The sequence below is a fragment of the Macaca mulatta genome, chromosome 7, assembly GCF_049350105.2.
Source record: "Macaca mulatta isolate MMU2019108-1 chromosome 7, T2T-MMU8v2.0, whole genome shotgun sequence".
Lineage (NCBI taxonomy): Eukaryota > Metazoa > Chordata > Mammalia > Primates > Cercopithecidae > Macaca > Macaca mulatta.
Window position 1 is genome coordinate 73,575,086 of NC_133412.1, and position 27,818 is coordinate 73,602,903.

At 39.0% G+C, this 27,818-nt stretch overlaps 2 protein-coding genes across 6 annotated transcripts in view; one reads left to right on the top strand and one right to left on the bottom strand.

Annotated features, from left to right (window-relative positions):
* The window catches only part of HDGFL3 (HDGF like 3), an 80,819-nt gene extending 53,252 nt beyond the window's left edge, over positions 1 to 27,567 (top strand). For both annotated transcript variants that reach the window (XM_077940162.1, XM_077940161.1), the window contains exons 3-7: positions 605 to 681; positions 6,694 to 6,832; positions 7,165 to 7,323; positions 13,008 to 13,154; positions 26,102 to 27,567. In XM_077940162.1, coding sequence (XP_077796288.1) covers positions 605 to 681; positions 6,694 to 6,832; positions 7,165 to 7,323; positions 13,008 to 13,154; positions 26,102 to 26,107 — 528 coding nt within the window. In that variant the 3' untranslated portion in view covers positions 26,108 to 27,567. The remainder of the gene's footprint in view (positions 1 to 604; positions 682 to 6,693; positions 6,833 to 7,164; positions 7,324 to 13,007; positions 13,155 to 26,101) is intronic.
* Positions 8,338 to 27,818, bottom strand: part of TM6SF1 (transmembrane 6 superfamily member 1) — a 49,026-nt gene continuing 29,545 nt past the window's right edge. For all 4 annotated transcript variants that reach the window (XM_077940134.1, XM_028851248.2, XM_077940132.1 and 1 more), the window contains one exon: positions 8,338 to 9,517. In XM_077940134.1, coding sequence (XP_077796260.1) covers positions 9,173 to 9,517 — 345 coding nt within the window. In that variant the 3' untranslated portion in view covers positions 8,338 to 9,172. The remainder of the gene's footprint in view (positions 9,518 to 27,818) is intronic.

Here is a 27,818-nt window from a genome sequence, read left to right on the forward strand (position 1 = left end):
ATATCTTTATTTTTTTAAAGCTCCATAAGTAAGTCAGATGTACAGCTAGGAATGCTGTAAGCAATGAGAAGCTATAGACAGATTTGAAGTAAGGAAGTGACATAATCAGATGTGCATTTTCAAAGGGAATTCCACTTTAAATGGGTGGGAGGAGAGACTTGTAGTCCAGGCAAGAGATGATGTCTTTTAATGACTGCATAATAGTCAAGTTAAATTTTTATAATTCTGTTATGCATTATTTATGTTTCTAGGGATGTATATGTATTCACCATTACTCAAAAGAAGTACATCTTTTGATGTTCTTTTTGTTGTTGTTGTTACTCTAGTTTTTCACTAGGACAGATTCCCCGGAGTGATTCTGTTGAGTCAAAGGAAATGAGTAGTTTTCGTTCCTGCTTGTAAATTATTATAATGGTTGCAATCCATTCCTAGAGTTGACTTCCATGTGGTGGGCCAAATAGGAATAGAATCATTTTCTAAAGTTCTGAAAAACTATTTGAGTTTTGATTGATTTTATTTTGAAATTAGCAGTAAATTATCAGAACAATGCTCACATTGTATTTATGGTAACCACTCACTCAGTAACTAAATTTGTCTTTCATAGATTGATGAACTCCCAGAGGGAGCTGTGAAGCCTCCAGCAAACAAGTATCCTATCTTCTTTTTTGGCACCCATGAAACGTAAGTTAGCAAAAATAGTTCCAACAGCTCTAACTTGACTCTGCTATGCTACATTGTTATGGATGATCTCTGACATCTTACATCTTGTTAAAATCATTATAATCAATTATATAAAATTACCAAACAATGTATTTTTCTTAATGTAAATAGTTTTCGTGATAGAAGTCTTTATGACTAAAACCATATCCTTACTTTTGAGTATCATTTGTGTTTCTGCTTAAATGTTGGTCATCACCCAGAAGTCTCCTCTAGGACACTTTTAAGTCCTAGAATGGTTTCTATACCACTCCCAGTAATTTCTTGTGTTGCTCTTATATATTTCCCTTCCAGAGAAATTTTTTCCATTCATGTTTCAGAGAACAAAGTTATGTTCTCTCAGGCTCTTTCAGCTTGTTGGGCCCTCAAGGAAATATACCACCTTTTTTAGGTTTTCTAACTGTATTTGTTGGTGTACAGACTACACTGATGTAATAAAGGAACCTAGAAATACAATGTCTCAAATAATATAGAAGTTTATTTCTTTCTTTTGAAATAATTCAGAGGTAGGCAGGTAGATGGGGGTAGGTAGACTACTTTGCTCTAGGGACCCGAGCTGCTTCTGTTTTCCTGTCATGTCATTGAGTGCTAAAACAAACAAACAAAAAAAAACTGACTCAGCAACACACGTGCATCTTGCAGGCAGTGGGAAGGAGGAAAGAGAAGAGGTGAAGAACAAGTAGTTCCTTGTAAGAAAATGACAAGGAAGTTACATACAGTAGGTCTTCACTTAAGTGGATAGATTCCTGGAAACTGCAACTTTAAAGGAAACATCAGACAGCAGGCTGTCAACTAACATCTTTTTGTTCAGTGTTGTCACAGTTTCCAAAAACCTATCAACGTTAAGTGTGGACTTACTGTATATCATTTACACTTGCATTCATTCTAGTGACAAGAACTTGGTCATGTGGCCACATCTAGCTACAAGGAAAGCTGAGAAATAGTCTCTAGCTGGGCAACTCTGTACCCTGCTTTATCCAGTATAGGAAAAAAGAAGAGCATGAATACTGTGGAATAGTTGGCAATCTTTGACACACTGGGAATGGATATGGTTATTTACAACAAGAAAACAAATGGAACAGAAATTGGAAATGTGGAGAAAAGCTAAAAACTGTCACAAAATTTTAAAGTCTTCAAATTCAGGGTCATCACTTATGTTCATCTGAATGTTAGTAGAGCCTAGCATGAACTTTGTTAGCTTGTTGTCTCTGCCACCCAACATCTTCCTCATTCTTATCTTGAAAGAGTCAGGAGAAGCCTCTCAAGACAAATTTTTTTTCATGTGAGAAATAATTGTAGTTTCAGGAAGTTTTATTTACTTTTATATTATTTTTATGTAATAGACATTATGGACTATGTAACTGATCATGTTTTCCTCCTTAGAGAGGTTTCTAGAAAGCTTAGAAATAAGTTTTACCTATAATAAATGCATAGGGCTCTGTGATGCATATTTTTGCATTTTCCTTATTTCCCCCTCCCCATTTTGTTTTTGTACCATTGGTTTGATTTTTTTAGACCCCATCTCCAAGTGATCTGGTTGTACTGTAGTCCATATGTGATTTTTTGCTGGTTTGATCATCCAGAGGCAGATTTAAAAATACCTGGGGGAGAATGAACTTCAAAAAAACCTGTCATAACATTGGTTCTGTTGAACTTAGTTACTAAGTATTGGGTGTCCGTAAACCTGAGATTATACTTGCCATAGCAAGTATGAATGTTCACCCTCTCCAAAGGCAGAAATTATGTCAGTGTTTCTTACTCTTACTTACGCAGTGCTTAACACAGTGCCTGGCCCATAGTAGGTGTTTAAAAAATAGCTGTTGATTAAATTAAAATTAGTTAAATGATGCAGGGGAGATATGTGAAAAGTGATGTGAGCTTAACAAGAAGGCTATGTTTGGTTCAGCTAAAGGAGTACCCTAGGCAGCACCAGAATTTTCCTCAGAACATGATTTTGAATCTGTTCTTATTCTGAGATAGGTGACTGGAACCCCAAGTTCTTCTGCTTCGTGTAACATAAACCCAGTAGTTTTAGTCTAGACAATTTTCAAGGAATCCTTAACATGGAAAAATATGTCATCCTCAGTGCATTTAGCTTTGAAAAAATGTATTTTCTTTTCTATGCTTAAAAAATTTTAAAACATATGCAGTTAACCAATTGAGAGAGGATTTGATTTATACAATCATCTGTAATCCAGAAAAAACAGGGTTGTTTATCAAAAAATTACAACTTGTTTTAGAATAGTTCATTCAGGCTCCCTCTTGCCAGCACTAGCTAATAAGGCCAGTTGTCAGTTAAAGTCATTCCTGCGGAATGCTAGTAAAAATGTATCATTTATTCATAAAAAGAATGCTTTCTGTTCTCTGTAGCATGAAGACATCCATCTCGTACATACAAAAGTGGTATCCAAAAGTGGGACAAGATAAAAATAAAGAAGGCAAAAATTGTTAACTCTTTCGTCAAAAAATAATGACCATTAGCCCTGACCCTTGTGGCATTATTACAGTATAGGCAGCTGAGTGCAGTGGTTCATGCGTGTAATACCAGCACTTTGGGAGGCCAAGGCAGGAGGATGACTTTAGCTCAGGAGTTCGAGACTGGCCTGGGCAATATAGTGAGATCCTGTCTCTACAAAAAATAACATTAGCCAGGCGTGGTGGCTGTAGTCCTAGCTACTTAAGAGGCTGAGGTGGGAGGATCACTTGAGCCTGGAAGCCAAAGCTACAGTGAGAGACCCTTTCTCCCCTGCCCAAAAAAATAAGTATGGGCAAGCTCTGGTTAGCATCAAGTAGCTGATGTGAATACCAGGCACCTTAGCCCACAGTTATTTCTTAAGCATAGTGTCAAAGACTGGGGAAGGTCAAAAGCTAGTGTCTAATAATTCATGACAAATTCCTCTAAAAGTGAAGTTGCCATACACAAAGTCCATTTATTGTGTTCAGTTTATCAGGCAAGACTTTGACTTTTTTTTATTAAGATGTCCAGTAATGTAACAAATTATTTCTGGGTTCAATGAGGTGGAATCATGCTGACTGAGCAGTGAAAGGTGAATACTAAGGAAAAGTTTGGTGCTTCTTAAACCGCTCTGGGGTCAGCAAGCTTACCCAGGTGTTTTAATGAACTTGAAGGTTTTGATCAGCTGGACAATGCGAGGAGGGATCAACACTGAGACCCAGGCAGAAAATGGAATTTACAGAGATCAGTAGTAAACTGTTAACCTCTTGTCTGAAAGCTTTCAGTATCTTCTCTTTACTGATAATTTCCAAGTTTACATCTCTGGCTTACACCTTTCCCCTCTACTCCAGAGTCCTCTCTCCAACTGCCTGACATCTTCACTTGGATGTCTTAACTGGATTTTAAATTTTGGATTTTAAATTCAAAACTTGAGTTTTTTGCCCCCAAATATTGTTCCCCCCAAAAATATTTCAATTTTGGTAAATACCAACTCCGTCTTATTTCTCAGTCTAAAACCTTGGAGATGGCCGGGCGCGGTGGCTCACGGCTGTAATGCCAGCACGTTGGGAGGCCGAGGTGGGCGGATCATGAGGTCAGGAGATCAAAACCATCCTGGCCAACATGGTGAAACCCTGTCTCTACTAAAAATACAAAACTTAGCTGGGCATGGTGACACACGCCTGTAATCCCAGCTACTCAGGAGGCTGAGGCAGAAGAATCGCTTGAACCAGGGAGTCTGAGGTTGCAGTGAGCCGAGATCATGCCACTGCACTCCAGCCTGGCGACAAAGTGAGACTGTGTCTCAAAAAAACAAACAAAAACAAAAGCAAAAAAACCTTGGAGCTATCCTCAACTCCTCCACCCTTTCTCACATATGCCATATCCAGCCCATCAACAAATCTTGATGCTCTTTCTTGAGAATGAATTCAGGATCTGACCATTTCTTACCAGCAGTACTGTTTACACCCTGGTTCAAGTCACCATCATTACTTCAGAAGCCTTCTAATTAGTCTCCCTGCTTCTACTGTAGCAACTAAGTCTTCAGTCTGTTTTCAGTACAGCAGCCAAAGTTATCCTATTAAAACATAAATTGCCACTTCTCTTCTCAAAACCTTTAATGGCTTCCCATCTCACTCAAAGCCTTTATAGTGGCCCTCAAGGCCCTAAATAATCTGTGCCCCCATTCTGTTAACCTCTCTCACACTGGTCGTCCAGAAATGAGTGTGTCACTCATTTCACTCTGGCCACACTGACCTCTTCTGTTTCTCAAACTTATGAGGCACTCTTCCTCTCCCACCTCAGGGACTTTGTACTGCTGTTTCTTCAACCTGTTCTTTTCTTCTCCAGGTAACTGCATGAGTTGTTCCTTCACTTTCTTTCTTCTGTACTTAGCTGTTCCCTTTGCCTTCCTTGATCTGTATATCTATAATAATAAAATCCACCTCCTATTCTTCCCATCCTTCTCTGCTTTTTTTTTTTTAGCACACATACTATATATTTTATTTATCTTTCTATTGTCCAGGCCCCCACCCCTGCCACTATAACATATGCTCCAAGAAAACAGAGATGTTTGTCTCTTTGTTCCCTGTAGCTCCTCTGGAATAGTGCCTGACACATTGTATTAACAAATGTTCAATCAGTGTTGTCTTGTCGAATGAAGGAATATGTGAATCTCAGTTTGAAAAGTAAGCTCTAGGGGTGTCAGCCAGAACTGTGGCCTAATGCTAAAGACTCTGATTTGAATGCTCAGATCTATTAGATTCAGAATTTGTTCTAATTTCTTTTTTTTTTTCTTGGTTATGATTGATTTAGGATGTGGTTAAAATTGGATAAGAGTCTATCTGCTTTGTCACTTCTAATTTTTTCCTTACTTAGTGCCTCATTAAACACTAACATGATTTTTTAATTTATAGAAATAATAGGCCAGGCACGGTGGCTCATGCCTGTAATCCCAGCACTTTGGGAGGCCAAGGCAGGCGGATCACCTGAAGTCAGGAGTTCAACATCAGCCTGACCAATGTGGCAAAACCACGTCTCTACTAAAAATACAAAATTAGTCGGGTGTGGTGGAGCATGCCTGCAATCCCAGATTTGGAAGGCTGAGGCAGGAAAATCGGTTGAACCTGGGAGATGGAGGTTGCAGTGAGCTGAGATCATACCATTGCACTCCAGCCTGGGCAACAAGAGCAAAACTCCATCTCAGAAAAAAAGAAAGAAAGAATAGTGAATAAATATACTACCGTAATACAGTAGTACCTGCTTTATCTGTAGGGGATACATTCCAAGACCTCCATTGGATGCCTAAAACCATGGATAGTATGAACCCTATATATACTATGATTTTTCCATCTGATAACAGAGATAGCTACTAAGTAACTAGTGGGCAGGTAGTGCATATATGATGGATATGCTGGACAAAGGGATGATTTATGTCCCAGGTGGGATGGAGTGGGCGTGAGATTTTATCGCACTACTCAGAGGGGTGTAATATTTAAAACTTAAGAATTGTTTATTTTCCATTGACTATATTTGGACCACAGTTGACCATGGGTAACTAAAACCACAGAAGGCAAAACCACAGTTAAGTGGGGAAGTACTATATAGAGAATTAAAATCTTTTTTTCATTCTAGTATTTATATTTTTACTGTGAATTTCATAAAACCCTTACCTGTGGTAACATTAGCATAGATAAATCTTAGTTTAAGATGATGATTTAAGTGGCCAAAGTAGACATATTTAGTTCTACTTATGTAACTAAAAATTGGTTTTTAAATGAAGATATTGATAATTTAAAATCAAAGTAGCACAATTCAGGTGGCTGTAGGCTTAACTATCCATTTTTTCTGCCTTGAAGTATGTGTCTAAAACACCTTGTAATATGTGCCTAACTTGAAGGGTGTGTATGTACTTTACATTTGTTTGCTATGATATGCTCTGACATCTTCATTGATACTGATATTTAAAATATCTTACCTCTGAAGGTCAGTGTGTCAATTATATTTCTAATATATCTCTGCAGTGCATTTCTAGGTCCCAAAGACCTTTTTCCATATAAGGAGTACAAAGACAAGTTTGGAAAGTCAAACAAACGGAAAGGATTTAATGAAGGATTGTGGGAAATAGAAAATAACCCAGGAGTAAAGTTTACTGGATACCAGGTAATGGTTTACTTCGTTGTCACTTGCTATATCTCATTTCTTTGGTTTTAATACTCTTTCAGATCTTTCTTATATGTCCTTTCTACTAATAGTAGTTACCTTGAAGTCAGAATTCTTTTTGACTCCAATAGCATTTTGGATTAAATGTAATTCTTAATCAGAAGGGTTCAGATCAAGTGTCCATTGGAAAATTCAGTTTGACAGCCCTTTGTTTTTCACAATCTTCCAAGTAAGTGGAACCCTTTCGAATTAAAACAGAGTAGTTCTTTTCAGTGTTTGTTCTTTGCTATTTTTTCAAAAATGTAATGAGTTAATATTTTATTATTTCTTAGGCAATTCAGCAACAGAGCTCTTCAGAAACTGAGGGAGAAGGTGGAAATACTGCAGATGCAAGCAGTGAGGAAGAAGGTGATAGAGTAGAAGAAGATGGAAAAGGCAAAAGAAAGAATGAAAAAGCAGGCTCAAAACGGAAAAAGTCATATACTTCAAAGGTTACTAAGAAGCTTCCCGTTGTTATTAATGTTACATGCATTTTCATTAAACAGTTTTAGATTATTTTCCATGTGTTTATTGGGTACATAGAAAAATACTAAATTCTATGGAGCCTCTGCCTTTAGAGACAAAATACAGCAGAGGGAAGTCAGGTAACCTTAGATACTAGAGCGATCTGACTATTGACTCTTTAGGGCTGATTTGGCCCTGAAAATACCACCTTTTTAGTTGGAGGGGGACTGTTCTTTAGTTAAGGCTATATGAGTAGCTTTGCCTCCTACAATAACCTCCGGACAAGCTCTAAAGAATTGAGAAATGTAGGAGACACAATATAATTCAAGACTGTGTCTATGTACTATATGTATAAATGCATCACATGAAACTTAACTATGGGGTTCTAAGACATGCGTCATTAGGCAATTTTGTCATTGTGCAAACAATATAGAGTATACTTTCACAAACCTAGGTGGTTCAGCCTATCACACATCTAGGCTTTGTGTATGTGGTCTGTCACTGACCAAAACATTACTATGTGACATGACTAAAAAGATATATTTTTACTTGTCATTCTGCTTCAAAGAATGTACTTTGGCTCTTTATTTATTCAGTTCTTTTATTTCCTGATCACCTAGTCTATTCCAGACACCAGACTAGGTATACAGTGGTGAGCAACTCCATTCCTGCCTTCACATAAATTATAGTACAATAGAGAGTGGGGGTAGCACACAGTGATCATGTAAATAATAAATTGTGAAAGGGTGTGAAGGAATTCACCCTATTTTAGACAGGGTGACCAGGGCTTTCTGAAAACGTGTAGTTTATGCTGAGACCTGAAAGAAGAGAGTGGGAGAAGCAGCCATATATGGCAGAGGGAAAGGAATGTAGCAGCAAAGCTCTGAGGCAGGGAAGAGTTTAGCATGTTTTTCCTGTATTGAAAGAAGGTGTGGCTGGAGAATCATGACCAAGGGGGAAAGGCTGGCAAAGGCCTAATAATGCAGACTTGTAGGCCATAATGAGAAATTTGGATTTTATTCCAAATCTAACAACACTTGAAGGTTTTAAACAGAGGAATGACATGATCCTAGATTTACAAATTGAAAGTCTAGGTTTTTTCATGTGGTAATTCAGAAATACAATTGAAAGAACTCTGAGATTGTGAAAATTATTCACCTTTTAGAAACTGAAAGCAAGATAAATGGATCCTTGAAGACCAGAGATTGGTACAGGTTTCACTATAATTGGTCTGTCATATAATTGAATACCTGGATAAATTACTTCTATTTAAATTCTGGTATTTAGTGGCTGAATATACTTAGGAAACTCTAAAAACAAGTACCTAGAGTTTATTAGACTACCAGCATTTTATTTTGGCGGTATATAAAATCTTTCCCAACTACCCAACTGGCATACAGGCAGAATTGTGTGAATGCAGCATTATTTCCTGTGTACCTAATGAAAAACATGTGATTGCCTTGGATGGGGATAAAGTTTGCAAATGACAACAAAGTAATTAGAATTTTCTTTGTCAGACTTTATCTTCCATTGCAATTATTTTTTAAGCTGAATTTCTTTTAGCATTTTGAACTTCATTTAAACACCTACTTGAATTGATTTTACTTAATTTACGATTGCCTGCTGAGCTTCCACGTAATGTGTTGTGCAACCCTAAATTATTTAAGCTACCTAATGTTGCCTAGGCATTTAATAGTGTGGATATGTGGCTTTTAAATGCCATTATTTTATTGCTTGTTAGAAAGACCAGAAGTAATGGGGCTCCACCTGGGTGGACTTAAAATTCAAAGCAGAGAAAGGGTAAAGACACACTTAGCTTACTAATGTTTGTCTATTTTAAATTAAGGGATCGTTTCCTTTGCTTTCCTTGAAGATTACAACTTCATGATCATTGAATAGCCTTTTGGCTGGGCACAATGGCTCATACTGGTAATCCCAACACTTTGAGTGGCTGAGACAAGTGGATATCTTGAGCCCAGGAGTTTGAGACCAGCCTGGGCAATATAGTGAGACCTTATCTCCACAAATAATAAACAAAATTAGCCGGGAGTGATTGCTCACACCTGTAGTCCAGCTACTTGGGAGGCTGAGGTGGAAGGATCGCTTGAGTCCAGGAGGTCCAGGCGAGTAGTCAGCCATGATCATGCCACTGCCCTCCAGCCTGGGAAACAGAGTGAGACCCTGTCTCAAAAGGAAAAAAGAAGAATAGCTTTTTATTTTTAATATCAATGAAATAACCTAGCATAATGGTTCTCAAACTGTTACATGTTTTAGAATTACATGGAAGGCTTATAAAGACAAGCTTACATTGTTTGACAAGCTTGCCACTTTTAATAGTTATGCTATATTTTTTAGGAGAACAAAAAGTTTTTTACTTTTACTATCATTCTTGATCTTAACTGGAAACACTCCACATTTGTATTATTAAATTCCTGTTTTCCCTTCTTGTAAAAAGTAAAGATCACCACATTTTAACGTGACATTTTAGGCTTGGTTGGTAGTTTCAGTTAAGTAAAATAGAAACATTGTTGAACCCCATCCCCAGAATTTCTGTTTCAGAAGGTCTAGGGTGGGGTCTAGGAATCAAATTTCCAGGTGAGGCTGATCCTACTATCTGGGAATCACATTTAGAGAACCACTCACCTAGGGTAACTTCATTGTTCACTTTGGCTTCCCAATTGCTTCCTTTTTAAAAAACAAATACGGTGATTTTTCCTTTTTTTTTTTTTTTTTTCTTTTTTTTGAGACAGGGTCTTGCTCTGTCATCCAGGCTGGAGTGCAGTGGTGCAATCTCAGCTCACTGCAACTTCTGCCTGCTGGGCTCAAGCTACCCTCCCACCTCAGCCTCCCCAGTAGCTGGGACCACAGTCGTGCACCAACCACTACACACAGCTTTTTTTTTTTTTTTTTTTTTTCATTTTTAGTAGAGACCAGATTTTTATCTTGTTGCCCAGGCTGGTCTCAAACTCCTGAGCACAAACAGTCTGCCTGCCTCAACCTCCCAGAGTGCTGGGATTACAGGTGTGAGCCACTGTGCCCAGCCAGTTTTTCTTTATGTCTATTACTTAGAGTTGAATAGTCTTCCTTTGCATGGAAAATTAATGGCTCACAAACTTTTTTTTGCTACATTCCAGTTGGGTAGAAGGAAAGGCCCCACACCTGTCTCCTCTACCTCACCTAATTTCAGTTTTCTAAGGAAAACGCTCGGTAATCATAATGAAAAGTCATACTATAGCAGATTTGAGGGAGATTATATGTCTTCTTTCTTTAGCAGTAAGGCTATGGATTATTCATATTTGAGTCATAACAGATACTGGAGAATTATAGGTCAAAAATATTTTGTGTACAAATTATTTACTATATACAATAGGACTAATGAGAGGCTCACAACAAACTAAACTGGCGTTGATAAACCACCAGTAATTTTAGTTAAAAAAAAAAAAAAAAAAAAAAGCGAAAATCAAACACACAACCAATTTAAGACCACACTGATGAAACAGAGTCCTTCTCCAAAATTACAGGAGTTTCAGTAATCTGAAGAACTTTTCAAGGTTATCGAATAGAGCTTAGCTGCCAGATTTCTTCACAGAATACTGAATGTTGTGACTCACTAATAAAACTTTAGTAATGCCCTAATTCTGTTCTGTATATCTCAAATACATGCCAAATTGTAATACTTATAAACTAATTTATAAGGTTACTCATAAAGATCCTTTATGAGCATTATAAATTTTAGGGAGTTGTTCATTATTATAAGAACTACTGGGGGCCGGGCACAGTGGCTCACACCTGTAATCCCAGCACTTTGGGAGGCCGAGGCGTCCAGATCACGAGGTCAGGAGATGGAGACCATGCTGGCTAACACGGTGAAACCCCGTCTCTACTAAAAATACAAAAAACTTAGCCAGGCATGGTGGCGGGTGCCTGTAGTCCCAGCTACTCAGGAGGCTGAGGCAGGAGAATGTTGTGAACCTGGGAGGCGGAGCTTGCAGTAAGCTGAGATAGCGCCACTGCACTCCAGCCTGGGCAACAGAGTGAGACTCCTTCTCAAAAAAAAGAACTGCCTATGGAGGACTATTATTTGAAAATTACTATGTAAAGCAGTTGCTACATTTTAACAATTATACTATAAGGAGAAAACTTTTCACTTTTACTGTTGTCATTCTTGATCTTCACTTGAAATATACTCCACATTTATATTATTAAATCCCTGTTTCCCTTCATGTAAAAAGTAAAACTCACATTTTAAACTGACATTTTGGGCTTGGCTGGTAGTTTCAGTTAAGTAAAATAGAAACAGTTTAATTATATATTCTGCCACACAGCTAGATGATGTTTTCTCTTTTTTTGTTTTTTGTTTTTTTGAAATAGTCTCACTCTGTCACCCAGGCTTGAGTGCAGTGATGCAATCTCCACTCACTGCAACCTCCACCTCCCAGGTTCAAGTGATTCTCCTGCCTCAGCCTCCCAAGTAGCTGGGATTACAGGCTGCCCACCACCACACCCAGCTAATTTTGTATTTTTAGTAGAGACGGGGTTTCACCGATGTTGGCCAGGATGGTCTGAAACCCCTGACCTCAGATGATCTGCCCACCTCGGCCTCCCAAAGTGCTGAGATGAAAGGCATGAGCCACCGTGCCTGACTCCAGTTAATTTTTGTAGTTTTAGTAGAGGCAGGGTTTTGCCATGTTGGCCAGGCTGATCTCAAATTCCTGACCTTAGGTGATCCGCCCACCTCAGCCTCCCAAAGTGCTGGGATTACAGGCATGAGCCACCATGTTTTCTCTTTGAAAATTGCATTTTAAAAAACTGATTATCTGAAGAAGCTTCAGTTTGCTCATTCGTTTCTGGAAGACCAGAAGTAACTTGGGAAAATCAGTTTTACTTGCAATGTGCCTGAAGATTCTTAAAATGTCTCAAAGAGGAAGTGTAGAAAAACACTATATTTTACTTTCTTAAGGTGCATAATTGGGGCCAGCTTTCTATAATTTTAATGCTATGCTGCCAAGCAACTCTTGAGGCAAACTAATTGTATTTTCATCTTCCTCTAGAGTTCATCTTGTTTTCAAATGCAAAATGACAAGGAAAAAGGACTGGTTCACCATTATAGCCTTGAGTTCTTAAATAACTCTCCATAATTGAAAAGAATAGTTTATATCAAACAGTTTTGTCAAGATGATTCTGGGTATCCCACTAGCCAAACAACTTCAAGAGGTGTTCAGCATGAATATCTGTATATTCTCTTGGATAGTTCACCTCACTTCTTTCAATTTCCACTACTATAAAATGATGGGGAGGACAAGATGACCTTTAGGGTACCTTCCAGTTCTGTAGCCTTCTTAAGGTGGTGTCCTTCCAGCTGTATTTATTCATTGACAGTATTCTGGGTACATTAATCTTCATTTTCTGCTTTTAATATCACATTGCTGGAAATAACTAAGAGGTCATCTAGCCCACTTCTGCTTCCTTTCCAGCTAGTTAAACTGAGGCACAATGAGGTGAAATAATTTGTCCAGTGTCACCTAGCTGAGCCTTGGCATACTGCATGTTGTGTCAGTATATCCTCTATCAACCACTAAGACTAGATGCAAGTCAGCTATTTCTGCGTCTCTTACTTGTACATTTGGATTTCTGGGTTTGACTATAATATTTAACTTGTCTGAACATTTAGAAATCCTCTAAACAGTCCCGGAAATCTCCAGGAGATGAAGATGACAAAGACTGCAAAGAAGAGGAAAACAAAAGCAGCTCTGAGGGTGGAGATGCGGGCAATGACACAAGAAACACAACTTCAGACTTGCAGAAAACGAGTGAAGGGGTAAGGATGTGCTTATGATTTCTGTTACCTTCTATTAGAAGACATTTTGCTTCAGATTCAGCATTAATATATCAACATTAGTAAACATTGTGTTAATAAATGGAAAGTATTCTCAGCCTATTATATGCATCCACTCAGCTCTTTAATATAATCAATTTAATTCTTAGAGTCTGAGAACAAAAGAGCCAAGTGAGAATTACACCTGCCTGTCAATTTGGAACTCTATGAACAGGTCTATTATTCTTTATACTAATTTTAGCAACTTTAGAGTCTTTTTAAAGTAAAATGTGAAATACTGAAATTATGAAATGCCACCTCAAAATTCAACAGTTGTATTTCTTTTATCACAAAATCAATGGCATGTTCAAAATAGAGTATTACGTACTGCTGCTTCTTTCCCAGAAGCAATGTGTAATTCAGTGTGCCCATGAGGACTTTAAAAATGCAAACAATGTTTGAATATTGATATTTAAAATACCCCTAGGGACAAATTTGTCTATGTTGACTCTTCATAACTTTTGTTAACCTTTGTTAACTTCAAAGCACAGGTAAGTCCACCTTTGGAAAAAACTGTTAGTGAAGGCAAATTTTGCCCCCATTGGATTTTATCCTCTATGAAGACTGGTTAGACAATGTTAAATCATTTAAAAATAATGACCTAAGAAATTTATCTGGTTTCAGCTGAGTTATTGCCTATTCATGTCAGTCCTGTTTACCTCTCAACTCTTTTCTTCCTTCGTCCCAGTTATCTATAATTACTCCCAAAGTATTATGATTCTGATTGTTCTCTTATTCCTCTCACCCAGGTCAGCCCTACTCTGTCCTCTGCTTATCTTCATCCTCTTGACTTTTCTCTAATAAGTAGTCCTCTATCACTGCTTTTGCCAGCAGCCTTCCCAGGGACATATACCTGCTAACAGTCACTGAGAACTTGAACACCTACCTGGCTCACTTGATTTTCTCTTTATTCCACCTGCTACCTGTATGTCAGGTAGCTTCAACATGCAAATAGCAACAACTCCAACAATTTCTCTTCCCTTTACTACCAAACTTATTTCTAGATGCACTTCTCATGACAAAGGAAGAGTTGTCCTACCCCCTTAATACTCAAAGAGTGTGGTCAGTGAACCAGTAGCATCAACATTATGTGGGAGCTTGTTAGAAATGCAGAATCTCAGACCTGCCCCAGACTCCAGATTCTGAATCAATCTGCATTTTAACTCAACCCCAAGTAATTCATATGCAAATGAAAGTCTGAGAAGCACTAATTTACATCTGTCTATTGTCATGGTTCAGAATAGTATCTCCTCCTGTTTTCTCCAAAGCACACCCAGTCATTTGTCCCCTTCTTCTGTACTACATCTTCTTTTCCACTGGCTCCTTCCCCTCTGCCTATAAACAGCCTAAGGTCTCCCTTAATCTTGACAATACCTCCCTTCAATCTTATATTCTACCCTTTTCACTTTTCCCTTCATCTCTAAACTTCGTAAAAAGAATGATCTTTTCTCCCAGTCTCCATTTCCTCTCCTCCTCATGACTTAACCCATTGCACTCTTATTTCTTCTTTGACCACTTCATTGAAATTCCTCTTGTAAAGGTTCCTAGTGATCCTCTTCTTGCCCAATCCAATGTCTCATTTAGTCTTCATTTTCACCTCTGCAAAATTTAATTCCATTAGACATTTCTCCTCCTCAATTTTCTTCCAGGTTACCAATCTCTTCTGCTTCCTCTCCCTGTTCCTTCTTAGTCTCTTTCTAGAGCTCCTTTCTTCAGTCTGACTTGGCACACTTCTACTCCACAACTTCTTGTGTTCATCTTATCCATTCACATGATTTCAACTTTACTGATGACATTTTCATTCTATATATCCTATGCATTGTAGATTCATTGTTCTAACCACTAATAAAACCATTTCTTTTTGAAAGCACCTTAGAACATAATAGCTGCTACTAGCTAGCACCAGTAACCTGCGTGGCACATATTGTGCGTGCTCTGCATGCATTATCTCATTTAATCCTCACACAAACTTCAGGAGGTAGGTGCAGGTATTGCTTTTGCTTTTTAGTTGGGGAAACTGAGGCTGAAAGAATTGGCCTAGGATCACACAGCTAGTAAGAGCTTAAGTGGGAAGCAAGAGCCTATTTTTAATGATATATTTGTTATATACTAAATAATATATATAAATATAAGGTTATAAAGCTATAAAGTGACCCTACCGCTGAACCTAAAAACTAGAACATCACAATTAACTTGTATCTATTTATGTATTCTTTCCAGTCCCTCTTCCTACGCAGAGATGAGCACTAATGTTGTATTATTTCCTTTTCTTTTTAAAATGTTAGCCCATACCTAACATATAGGTGTATACTTAACAGTGTATTGTTTAATTTTGCTTATTTTTAGCTTTTTAAAAACTTACGACATTCACTCAGCACTGTTTTCCTAAGATTCCTTCATGTGGTTATGTGTAGCAGTAGTCTATTTATTTTAACTACTGTATAATATTCAGTTTTGTGGGTATACCACAACTTATCCAGTCTCTTGGGTTGTTTCCAGCTTTTTGCAATTTTTTTTTCTTTTTTCAAAATGGAGTCTTGCTCTGTTGCCCAGGCTGGAGTGCAGTGGTGCGATCTTGGCTCACTGCAAACTCTGCCTCCCAGGTTCACGCCATTCTCCTGCCTCAGCCTCCCGAGTAGCTGGGACTACAGGTGCCTGCCACCACGCCCGGCTAATATTTTTGTATTTTTAGTAGAGACGGGGTTTCACTGTGTTAGCCAGGATGGTCTTGATCTCCTGACCTCGTGATCTGCCCGCCTCAGCCTCCCAAAGTGCTGGGATTACAGGCGTGAGCCACCATGCCCGGCCCCCGGCAGTTCTTATAATAATGAACAACTCCCTAAAATTTATAATGCTCATAAAGGATCTTTATGAGTAACCTTATAAATTAGTTATAAGTATTACAATTTGACTTTTTGCAATTATTATGAACTGTGTGACTCTGAGCATTCTCATGCCTGTCTCCTAGTATACATGTACACGAGTTTATTTAGCATATGTAACTAGAATTGAAAATACTGACTTGTGAGTTGATGGATTTTAACTTTACAAGATAATGCCAAATTATTTTCCTTAGTAGTTGGACATTCTCACCAGAGGTGTAGAAGAGTTCCCTGTGATTAACTTGGCATAGTCAGGCTTTTTAATTCTTGCCAATATAGTGAGTATAAAATGGTCATTATAGTGCTAAGTTATAATTCCCTGATTAATGATAAGGTTGAGCTGCCTTTCATGTTTATTGACCACCTATGTTTTCTCTTCTGTACAATGCTTGTTTTGGGTTTTGCCCATTTTCCTATTGGATTTCATTTCTTACTGGTTTGTAGGACTTCTCTACATATTCTGGCTTCTAACTAACATGGATCGTCACATTTCTTGCAGATATCCTCTCCGAGTTTATGGCTTGTCTATTCAATTTCTTTCTGATTTTTTAGTGAACAGACTTTTTAAATTTTATTGTATTATAGTCAACTTTATCAAACTTTCCTTTTTATGGCTAGCATTTTTCTGTCTTGTTTAAGCATAACCACTTGAACCAGCACCATTTATTGCATTGTCCTTCCTTTTCTCTCTGATCTGCAGTGCATCTGTCATAAATTCATAGGTCTCTCTCTGGCTTCTCTATTCTGTTCCATTGGTCAATACCACACTCTCTTAATTACAGTAGCTTTATAATGAGTCCTGATATCATGTAGGGCTAATTGCCTACTTTTAGTTTTCAAATATTTAATAGTCATGATCTGGGATAGAAGTTCAAGGAAGGTCTTTTTTTCTTGATGAGAGAATTTACATATGCTAGTAAGAGTAATCCAAGTCAGAAATGATCACAAAATGATAATGTAAGAAAGAATTGCTGAAGCAGTGTCCTTTAGAAAGCAAGAAGGTAGGGCCAGGCGCGGTGGGTCACACCTGTAATCCCAGAGCTTTAGGTGGCCGAGGCAGGTGGATCATGAGTTCAAGAGATCGAGACCATCCTGGCCAACATGGTGAAAATACACCATACTAAAAATACAAAAATTGGCTGGGTGTGGTGGTGCGCTCCTGTAGTCCCAACTATTCGGGAGGCTGAGGCACTAGAGTCGCTTGAACCCGGGAAGTAGAGGTTGCAGTGAGCCGAGGTTATGTCACTGCACTCCAGCCTGGCGACAGAGCGAGACTCTGTCTCAAAAAAAAAGAAAGAAAGAAAGAAGGTATAAGATCTGGTGCACATCTGGAGGGGTTACCTTGGTTCATCCATTAAATTGGAAGGAAGGTATTTGGGCACAGATACAGGTAAGTAGATACTTGGGGTGAGAGCTTGTAGAAATTCTTACCTGATTGCTTCTATTTTCTTATGGAACAAGGTTAGCATTTGAGGCTGAGAATAGGAGAAAATGTTGGAAGATTCAAGAGGAGGAAAAGGTACAAAATAGTCATTTAGAAGAATAAGAGAATGAATGAACTTGGGAAATGAAGTTGAATTGCCAGGCAATACTAAAGGCTTGCTTGAGGCCATTGGTCTTGAATTTGAAGTGAGAGCGGTCACAATGGCTGTGGTTTTTTCCAGGCATATTCAATTATGCAGTCACAGAGAGGACAGATAATTGAATTTAATTAGAATGAAGGTTTTCCCAGAGAGTAGGGTAAAGAGGATTAGAAGCCAGGGAATCAAGGGTGTATACAAGGATTATAACAATGGACCATGGAATCCAACATGTGTTAAGAGGAAAGATGTAAATGAGGAAGAGATAGAGTCAACAAATTTTAAGTATGACCTGGAAATATAAATGGTGATAGAAGAGTGAGGTATTTGAATAGAATCGTGGAAAGGTTGCAGTAGTTGCCGATGACAGTGCAGGTGCTACTAGTATTTCCAGTGGGACACTTAATTCTTCGTTGTAAGAGCACTGTCTACATCACAAGACATTTAGTATCCGTGACCCCATGCATTAAATGCCAGTAGAACCCCAGATTTCTTAATAATAACCTAAAATGCCTACATAATTTTGCTTTCAAAACAGTGGCTTAGGACAGTATTTCCAGTTACTCCCAGTGGTTGTGAATCACTTGTCTTCAGAAAGAACCATGGACTCTGGGAGGCTGAGGTGGGCAGACCACCTGAGGTCAGGAGTTTGAGACCAGCCTGGCCAATATGGTGAAACCTTGTCTCTACTAAAAATGCAAAAATTAGCTGGGCATGGTGGTACACACCTGTAGTCCCAGGTACTCGGGAGGCTGAGACATGAGAATCACTTGAACCTAGGAGGCAGAGGTTGCAGTGAGCCAAGATCGAGCCACTGTACTCCAACCTGGGCGACAGAGTGAGACTCCATCTCAAAAAAAAAAAAGAAGAAGAAAGGGAGAGAGAGAGGGAAAAAAAAGAGAAAGAAAAAAAAGAGAAGAGAAACCATGGGAGCGAGTGACTGAGGTAGGGTCTTAGAAGACAGGATCTTTGGCAGAGAGGACACCAAGGAACTGAGATACCAGAATGTTAGAAAGATAATCTATGTGCATATTGAAATCACAGGAATTATGATGAATGACAGAGGGCCAGAAGTGAAATCTTTAAAGAGTAAGGAGAGTAATCCAGGGAGTCTATAGATGATTGCAGTAAGGAGGGGAGTAGCTTACACTGAGATTCAAAACTGGGAGGCTTTTATTTTCAGGAAATGTGGGGCACAACGGAGAGAATGAATAGCTTATAAATAGTAAGGAGGAGCAAGAAAGACACCTTCTCCACCTCCAGGGCAAGTAGTAGTATAAGAGCTGTGGGAGAGAACAAAGCTACCATTTGAGAGGGTTAAAGGGAAAGAGGCAGCACTGCCCTTAGAAGAAAACAGGTTTAAAACAAGTTGTTGAGTGGAATATCTTGGAAATCCAAATTGGGAATATAGGAGTTTTGCTAATGGCTAACTGTGGTTTTCAGGGGGCCCAGTAGAAGAGATTAAAGAATGGGGTGGGGGGTTCTGTTAAGAAATAAGGCCATAAAAGGATCTGTGCAAAGCTGACTGGGGATATATGTCCAGGAAGTGATGGGTGCTCTGGAGCCCATCTTGTAGTATCCAAAGTAAGCGAGGATAAAGGGCATAATAATAAAAAGCCTGATGGTCTCAAAGCAGATGATGCGTTGATGTTACGCGTATTGTAAAGGGAAAGAAGAGATTTTTACGAGGTTCCCTTTTTGCTCCCAGAGGCTCTCTGAGTACTTCTTCCCTCCTGCCACTAGCAGCAGGAGGCAGAAAGGAGCAGGCACCCTTATCTAGAATACTTGGAGTTCCTTTGATTCATATGGATAGAAGGTGGAAGTTACTCATCTGTGGCCAGGAGGACACCATGCACTGATTGGCTTACACCTGCTGTATTAGTTATCTATTGCCATGTAGCTGAAACCTAGCGACTTAAAGCAGCATTTATTATCTCATCTTTTCAAGACTCATCAAGAGTCCGTGCAGGTGCAACTTGCTAAATCCTGTGTCTGGGTCTCTTGCAAAAGAAAGTGAGATGCCAAAATGCAGTCCAGGTGTCAGCAGGGACTCAAATCATCTTAAGGCTCAACTGGGGATGGATCCTCTTCTAAGATCACTCAAATTGTTCCCGGCAGGATTCAGCTCCTCACAGTTGTTGGACTGGAGGCCTCAGTTCCTCATGAGTTATTTCCCAGGGGCCTCCTTTGATGCTTTGCCCCACGGATCTCACCATGAGGCAGCTCATAAAATGGCAGCTGGCTTCATCAGAGTAAGCAGTAAAGTGTCAGCAAGAGAGAGTGCTGGCAAACAGAAGTCAGTCTTTTGTAACCTTCTTAGAAGTGACATCCCATTACTTTTGCTTCATTCTGTTTATTACAAGCAAGTCACTAGGTCCAGCCCACACTCAAGGGGCAACGATTACACAAGAATGTGATGTAGAGATACTGGAGGCAGGAATCATTGGAGACTGTATCAGAAGGCTACCCATCCCTAAACCAACTACTGATACAAGAGGATTAGAACTGGCTCACACCATTCAGGTTCTCCACACCCCTGGAGCTGGATTCAGGTCCCCAAATCACAAGACTACCACACAGCTATGGCATCCACCTGTAGTCCCAACTAGGGCTGAGGCGGGAGAATTGCTTGAGCCCAGGAGGGCTGCAGTGAAAGATACTAGTGGTGGGCAGCCTTGTCTGGTGCTGACGATTGCCTGGCAGTCAGTGGAGGGGAAAGTCTGAGAATCGTGCAGTATCCGTAAATTGAGACTTACAATTTCTAATTATTCCAATATATTTACTAGAGATTATTTGGAAAACAGACCCTCAAATGACAATAAAGTCTTAAATCATTTAAAAAAAAAGGCTCCACACAATTGGAGGGAGGGACAGAGGATAGAATAAACATTGGGATGATAGCTATAATGTTTACCCTATTTACCATGTGGCCATGCCTTTGTTCTGACCCTGAACCAGTTCTTTCTACAATACAGTGGCTGCCCCTTTATATCTCTTCAGTGCCCCACAAGATTAAGTCTGAGTTCCTTATTCCATCATATAATGCCTTTCACAACTGACCCCAGTTTATCTTTGCAGTCTTACCTCTCACCGTTTACTCTCATTTATTCTTGGTCTCAGGACCTCTTTAATACCATTAAAAGTTTGTTTGTTTGTTTGTTTGAGATGGAGTCTCGCTCTGTCGCCCAGACTGGAGTGCAGTAGCACAATCTTGGCTCACTGCAACCTCCGCCTCCTGGGTTCAAGCGATCCTCCTGCCTCAGCCTCCTAAGTAGCTAGGATTATAGGCACTCACCACCACGCCCGACCAATTTTGTGTTTTCCGTAGAGTTAGGATTTTGCCACGTTGGCCAAACTGGTCTCGAACTCCAGACCTCAAGTGATCTGCCTGCCTCAGCCTCCCAAAGTGCTTGGATTACAGGCGTGAGCCACTGCACCCGGCCCTGTTTAAGGGGCCTGTAATCTCAACACTATGGGAGGCCAAGTTGGGTGGATCACCTGAGGTCAGGAGTTCAGCACCAGCCTGGCCAACATGGTGAAACCCCATCTCTACTAAAAATACAAAATTAGCTGAGCGTGGTGTTATGCGCCTGTAATTCCAGCTACTCAGGAAGCTGAGGGAGGAGAATCGATTAAACCTGGGAGGCAGAGGTTGCAGTGAGCTGAGAATGTGCCACTGTACTCCAGCCTGGGCTACAGAGCGAGATTCCGTCTCAAAAAAAAAAAAGTTATTGAGGGCCCCAAAGAACTTTGTTTTTATGTGTTATTGTTAATGATATTTATTTAATTAGAAATAAAAACAAATTTTAAAAATAATTCATTTAATAAATCCATTACTTAAATAGCATTTAAGTAGCATTTTTATGAAAATAACATTTCACAGAAAAGTTTGCAGAATGACATTTTTACATTTTTGCAAATCTTTTTGATGTCTGATTTGATAGAAGACAACTAGATCCTCATATCTATTTCTGCATTCTCTTTATTGTAATATGTAATTGTGGTTGAAGGTATATGAAGAAAATCTGTTATTATACAGATATTTAATTGAAAAATGGAGATTTGAGTATCTTAATAGTGTTGCCCTTTTTTTTAACTTCTATTTTAGGCTCAGGGGTACACGTGCAGATTTATTATAAAGGTTAACTCATGTCATGGGTGTTTGTTGTACAGATTATTTTGTTACCCTGGGTTCTAAGCCTAGTATCTAATAGTTATTTTTTCTGATCCTCTCCCTCCTCGCCTTTACCCTCAAGTAGGCCCTAGTGTCCATTGTTCCCCTTTTTGTGTCCATGAGTTCTCATCATTTAGCTTCCACTTATAAGCAAGAACGTGCAGTATCTGGTTTTCTGTTCCTGTGTTAGTTTGTTAAGGATAATGACCTCTAGCTCTATGCATATTCCCACAAAAGACGCACTGTCACTCTTTTTCATGGCTGCATAGTATTCCGTGGTATGTATGTACCACTTTTTCTTTATCCAGTCTGTCATTGATGGGCATTTAGGTTGATTCCATGTCTTTACTATTGTATAGTGAGTGCTGCAATGAACATTCGCATGCATGTGTCTTTTTTTTTTTTTTTTTTGAGACGTAGTCTCGCTCTGTCGCCCAGGCTGGAGTGCAGTGGCTGGATCTCAGCTCACTGCAGGCTCCGCCTCCCGGGTTTACGCCATTCTCCTGCCTCAGCCTCCTGAGTAGCTGGGACTGCAGGCGCCTGCCACCTCGCCCGGCTAGTTTTTTCTATTTTTTTTAGTAGAGACGGGGTTTCACCGTGTTAGCCAGGATGGTCTCGATCTCCTGACCTCGTGATCCTCCCGTCTTGGCCTCCCAAAGTGCTGGGATTACAGGCTTGAGCCACTGCGCCCGGCCGCATGTGTCTTTATGGTAGAATGATTTATATTCATTCGGGTATATAACCAGTAATGGGATTGCTGGGTTGAATGGTAGTTCTGTTTTTAGCTCTTTGAGGAATTGCCATACTGATTTCCACAATGGTTGAACTAATTTACACTCCCACCAACAGCATATAAGCATTCCCTTTTCTCTGCAACCTTGCCAGCATCTGTTATTTTTTGACCTTTTTTTTTTTTTTTTTTTTTTTTTTTGAGACGGAGTCTTGCTCTGTCTCCCAGGCTGGAATGCAGTGGCTGGATCTCAGCTCACTGCAAGCTCCACCTCCTGGGTTTACACCATTCTCCTGCCTCAGCCTCCCGAGTAACTGGGACTACAGGTGCCCACCACCTCGCCCGGCTAGTTTTTTGTATTTTTTAGTAGAGACGGGGTTTCACCGTGTTAGCCAGGATGGTCTCGATCTCCTGACCTCGTGATCCGCCCGTCTCGGCCTCCCGAAGTGCTGGGATTACAGGGTTGAGCCACTGCTCCCAGCCGACTTTTTAGTAATAGCCATTGATTTGTGTGAGATGGTATGTCACTGCCGTTTTGACGCGTTTCTCTAAGGATCAGCGATACTGAGCTTTTCTTCATATGCCTGTTTGTCTAGCACTTTGAATAGCTTTCCCCCATTTAGAAAATATAGATTCTCTGAATTACTTGGGTTTTCCAAATATTAACCCATTTCAGTACAAAATATTTTTAATCACATTTTTAATATCACTACCTATCTCATCAGAAAAGTCTTTAAGTATTGGGGCCAAGTTTGGTGGCTCACACCTGTAACCCCAGCACTTTGGTAAACTGAGGCAAGAGGATAGCTTGAGGCCAGGAGTTCAAGGCTGCAGTGAGCTGTGATCACACTGCTACACTCCAGCATGGGCACCAGAGCAAGACCCTGTCTCTAAAAAAAAAAAGTCTTTAAATATTGGAAAACTTATCAGTCATGGAGGATTTGAAATTCTAGTTTTCACTAAACACTCAAATTTTATCATTGGCAAAAAATAGTTGTTTTTCTGGAAGTAATAGGTTACTTATTATAACGTGCCAAATTGCTGAGTCTGCAAAGCCATATTGAATATCATCATTCCTTCATATCAAAATGTTACTCCTTGAAAAGATCCTTACAGCTTCTATTGCTTCATAGCTTCTGCTTATAGTGTTCTGGGTATCCATCAGCTTTGCTGCCACCCTACAGCCTCTCAGTGTGCCTCACATTTAGATACCTCCAGAGAGAATCTGATTGGATTCTCCAGCCATTATCTAATATAGGGATGCATGGCAACCAGTGCATAAGGAACCACTTGTGGCTACTTACTCAGAGGAGACTTCAGATCTAGGAGACAGTCAGAGTACCATGTCCAGAATGTATACCATGATGAATTAGCAAGATGTAGTTTTCAATACATGGATGCAAAGTGATTATGGTATGAGAATTTTTTAATCTCAGATTTTGTAATTTGCTTTTACAAAGCACCCATTTGACAGCACCTTGTTTAAAGACCAAAAAAAAGCATATCCTTAAAACTGTAATCACATTCTTGGTGCTCCCTTCACTTTGGGTATTAATACTACTCTGAGACTGCCATGGGACCACCTGTTCCAAAAATATTCTTTGATGTGGATTGAGTAGTTTTTACTGTGAGTGTTCTATCAAGATAAACATAGAATTTATTGCCTTTCACAGTAATAAGAAGATAACATTGTTAAAGAGGGTTTCGGCCAGGCATGGCAGCTCATGCCTGTAATCCCAGCACTTTGAGAGGTCGAGCAAGGCGGATCACAAGATCAGGAGTTCAAGACCAGCCTGACCAACATGGTGAAACCCCATCTCTACTAAAAATACAAAATTAGCCAGGCGTGGTGGCACACACCTGTAATCCCAGCTACTCAGGAGGCTGAGGCAGGAGAATCACTTGAAACGGGGAGGGCTCACTTGCAGTGAGCCGACATCATGCCATTGTACTCCAGCCTAGGTGACAGAGCAAGACTCTGTCTCAAAAAAAAAGGCCGGGCGCGGTGGCTCAAGCCTGTAATCCCAGCACTTTGGGAGGCCGAGACGGGCGGATCACGAGGTCAGGAGTTCAAGACCATCCGGGCTAACACGGTGAAACCCCATCTCTACTAAAAATACAAAAAATTAGCCGGGCGTGGTGGCGGGTGCCTGTAGTCCCAGCTACTCGGGAGGCTGAGGCAGGAGAATGGCGTAAACCCGGGAGGCGGAGCTTGCAGTGAGCTGAGATCCGGCCACTGTACTCCAGCCTGGGTGACAGAGCGAGACTCCGTCTCAAAAAAAAAAAAAAAAAAAAAAAAAAAAAAAAAAAAACATTTCTTTGGTTGACTAACAATTTTTCATTGTTCTAATGGGTGTCTTCCTCCTTCACAAGGGAGGAAGATCCTCCAAAGTTTCTGTGAGTATAATCTTATAACTGGTGTTTTTGTTAAGAAATAATTAGGAGTCACCAGGCACTCCATTGTTTAAGTTCACAAATTTTAAACTTTTTTTTTAAGATTTACTTCCTCATTTTGGTTGGTACAGAAGGCTAAAAAGTGTATTTCTGCCATCTTAGGGGGATAGAAGGTTTGGCAACTCTCTCTCCTTTGAAGGTCCTGGAATCATTTATTATAATATATACCATTTAGTATACATGTTGGCTGTCTGAATGGGAACATACCCATGAGCATGCACATGTGCTTACAAACATGTTCATTCATTTAGTAAAATTAAGAATGGAAGCAGGCTGTTTTTAGAAAAAAATATTTGAGGGCTGAGTTCCCTCTTTCATTCATCCCATGAGGGTATTACTAGGGGGTTTAATATATTTGGGTTAATGATGAGGGGAAAAAAATAGCATCCTTTTGGGGAAATAGAACCAGACACAATTTAAAGTGGGACCCAAATCGAAACATAATCCTTTTATGAAACAAATGTTTTATTTTCTGTTTGTCACATGGATGCCATCTGAATTTTAAAAGAAATCTAGGCTTCCTCTTATCCTTTATGGTTTTTTTTAAAAGCAAGAAGTCAGAGACTTTGTACATCTTGATTAACTCTTATGTTTGAGCCATGTGTCACAAGTAATTACATTATAAATATTCTAAAGAGTAATTCGTGCACACTCTAACACTCTAAGGGCTTTTTAAATTTTACACAGCTTACCTTTCTTTCTGAAGAAAGTCCTCACAAAGATAGATTATATCAGTTTCTCCATTGATGATGTATTCCAGCAATAAACATAGTCCTAGAATTGTAGAATGTGCACTGCTGCACTCTGTCCTGACAGACAGTAGACAAGGTTTATAATTTTTTTCTATGGGGCACTAAAAATACCCTAGTATTTCCTTTAACTTTTTGCACTGACAGGTCTAAAGCAAAGCCACAGAAGCTGCTTTTGCTCAGTAAGTATTGTTAATGCTGCAGTGCATATTAAAATTTCAGAAAACCCAATTATATACTGTCTAGGTGTGGATAGCTCTCATTGTTAGTATCCTAAATCATCTAAAGGCTTGTTTTCTTTCTTTTTTTTTTTTTTTACAGACCTAACTACCATAATGAATGCTGCATATTAAGAGAAACCACAAGAAGGTTATATGTTTGGTTGTCTAATATTCTTGGATTTGATATGAACCAACACATAGTCCTTGTTGTCATTGACAGAACCCCAGTTTGTATGTACATTATTCATATTCCTCTCTGTTGTGTTTTGGGGGGAAAAGACATTTTAGCCTTTTTTAAAAGTTACTGATTTAATTTCATGTTATTTGGTTGCATGAGGTTGCCCTTAACCACTAAGGATTATCAAGATTTTTGCGCAGACTTATACATGTCTAGGATCCTTTTATCAAGGCAGTTATGATCATCATTTTCCTGCCTTGACCCCACCATCACCAAACACTCAGTTAAATATAAATTAACATTTTTTAGATGACCACTCAACATAATGCTTAAGAATGGAATTTCCTCTCTTTGACAGACCCAGGAATTAATTCCTAAATACATAATGTTGGTATATTGAAGACGAAATTAAAATTGTCCTTCAGTTTTGAGGCCATGTGTAAAGTTTAACCATATTGTAAAATATCTATTCCGTATTAGAAATAGCTAGTTGACAGCTTATACTTCTCAAAATTCATATTGTTATGTACACAAACTAAGTTTCTATATGTGAAGTTAGTGAGTCTTTTTGTGTTACTCCAAAATAAAGGCAATGATTTATTTTTTCCCAGTGCCAATACAATTTTGAGCTAAGCACTCAAGGTGGATACTTCACATTTTAAAGCTGGAATCAGCAACAGCCCTATGGGAAACCAGACAAAACATTGACTTTTAAATGTAGACTTTTAAAATAAACTGTTTTCTTTTGGAACTACAATTAGAATAGTTAATATTCATCCATAAACCATTATTATGTGTACATTATTGTTGCTATTGTGATAATAGAGAATTTTATTTATTTTTATGCCAGCTTATATTGTGAGAACACATTTAGTCAGTTTGGGTTTTATCAATCCTGTTAATGCTTGTCCTTGGAACATCTTTCGCGTATTCAAGGTTTGTAGTTGAAAAGTTTACTGTAAAAAAATCAAAAACAAAAAAATGTATTGTTTTTACAGAATAAATTTATTGGAATGTGTACTGGGAGTAAGATTTGAGGTTGTAAGCAAACTAAGTTAGTGTAATTTGGCTTCATATATGTAATGTGAGGTATTAATGTAATTCATATATTAAAGCAAAAATTGTTCACAGCAAGCTGACAATAGAATCAAGTGCAGGTGAGGGTTTTTCTTTCTTTTTTTTTTTAAACACTCGCTGGGTTTTAGATTATTTGAAAACACTGTAGGGGATGAAGGGGAGATGACTACATGATTTGCTTACACATGCATATTTACCAGCCCTGTGGACCCTAGATTTTGTAACTTGATATTATCCATGCATTGATTTGTATCCCATTTTCTTTTGGTTTTCTTTGTGAGAGCTAATAAAAACATGAGAAAATGTGAGCAGACCTAAAAGCCTAGGGCCATTAATGATGATGATGATGATGATGGCAGCTAAGGGTATGAAAGCACCAGTCCATTGATCATTCCAGGGCACAGTGAGGAGGTGGCTGTTTGTATTTTTGGTGTGTTTCTTTCATTTAGTAAATACTGATTTTCTCTAGTATATTCAACATACAATCCTAAACATGGAAAGTTCATAAAAAGATAGTAGGGATGTCAATCTAATACTTTTTCTTTAAAAGATACTTTTTAAT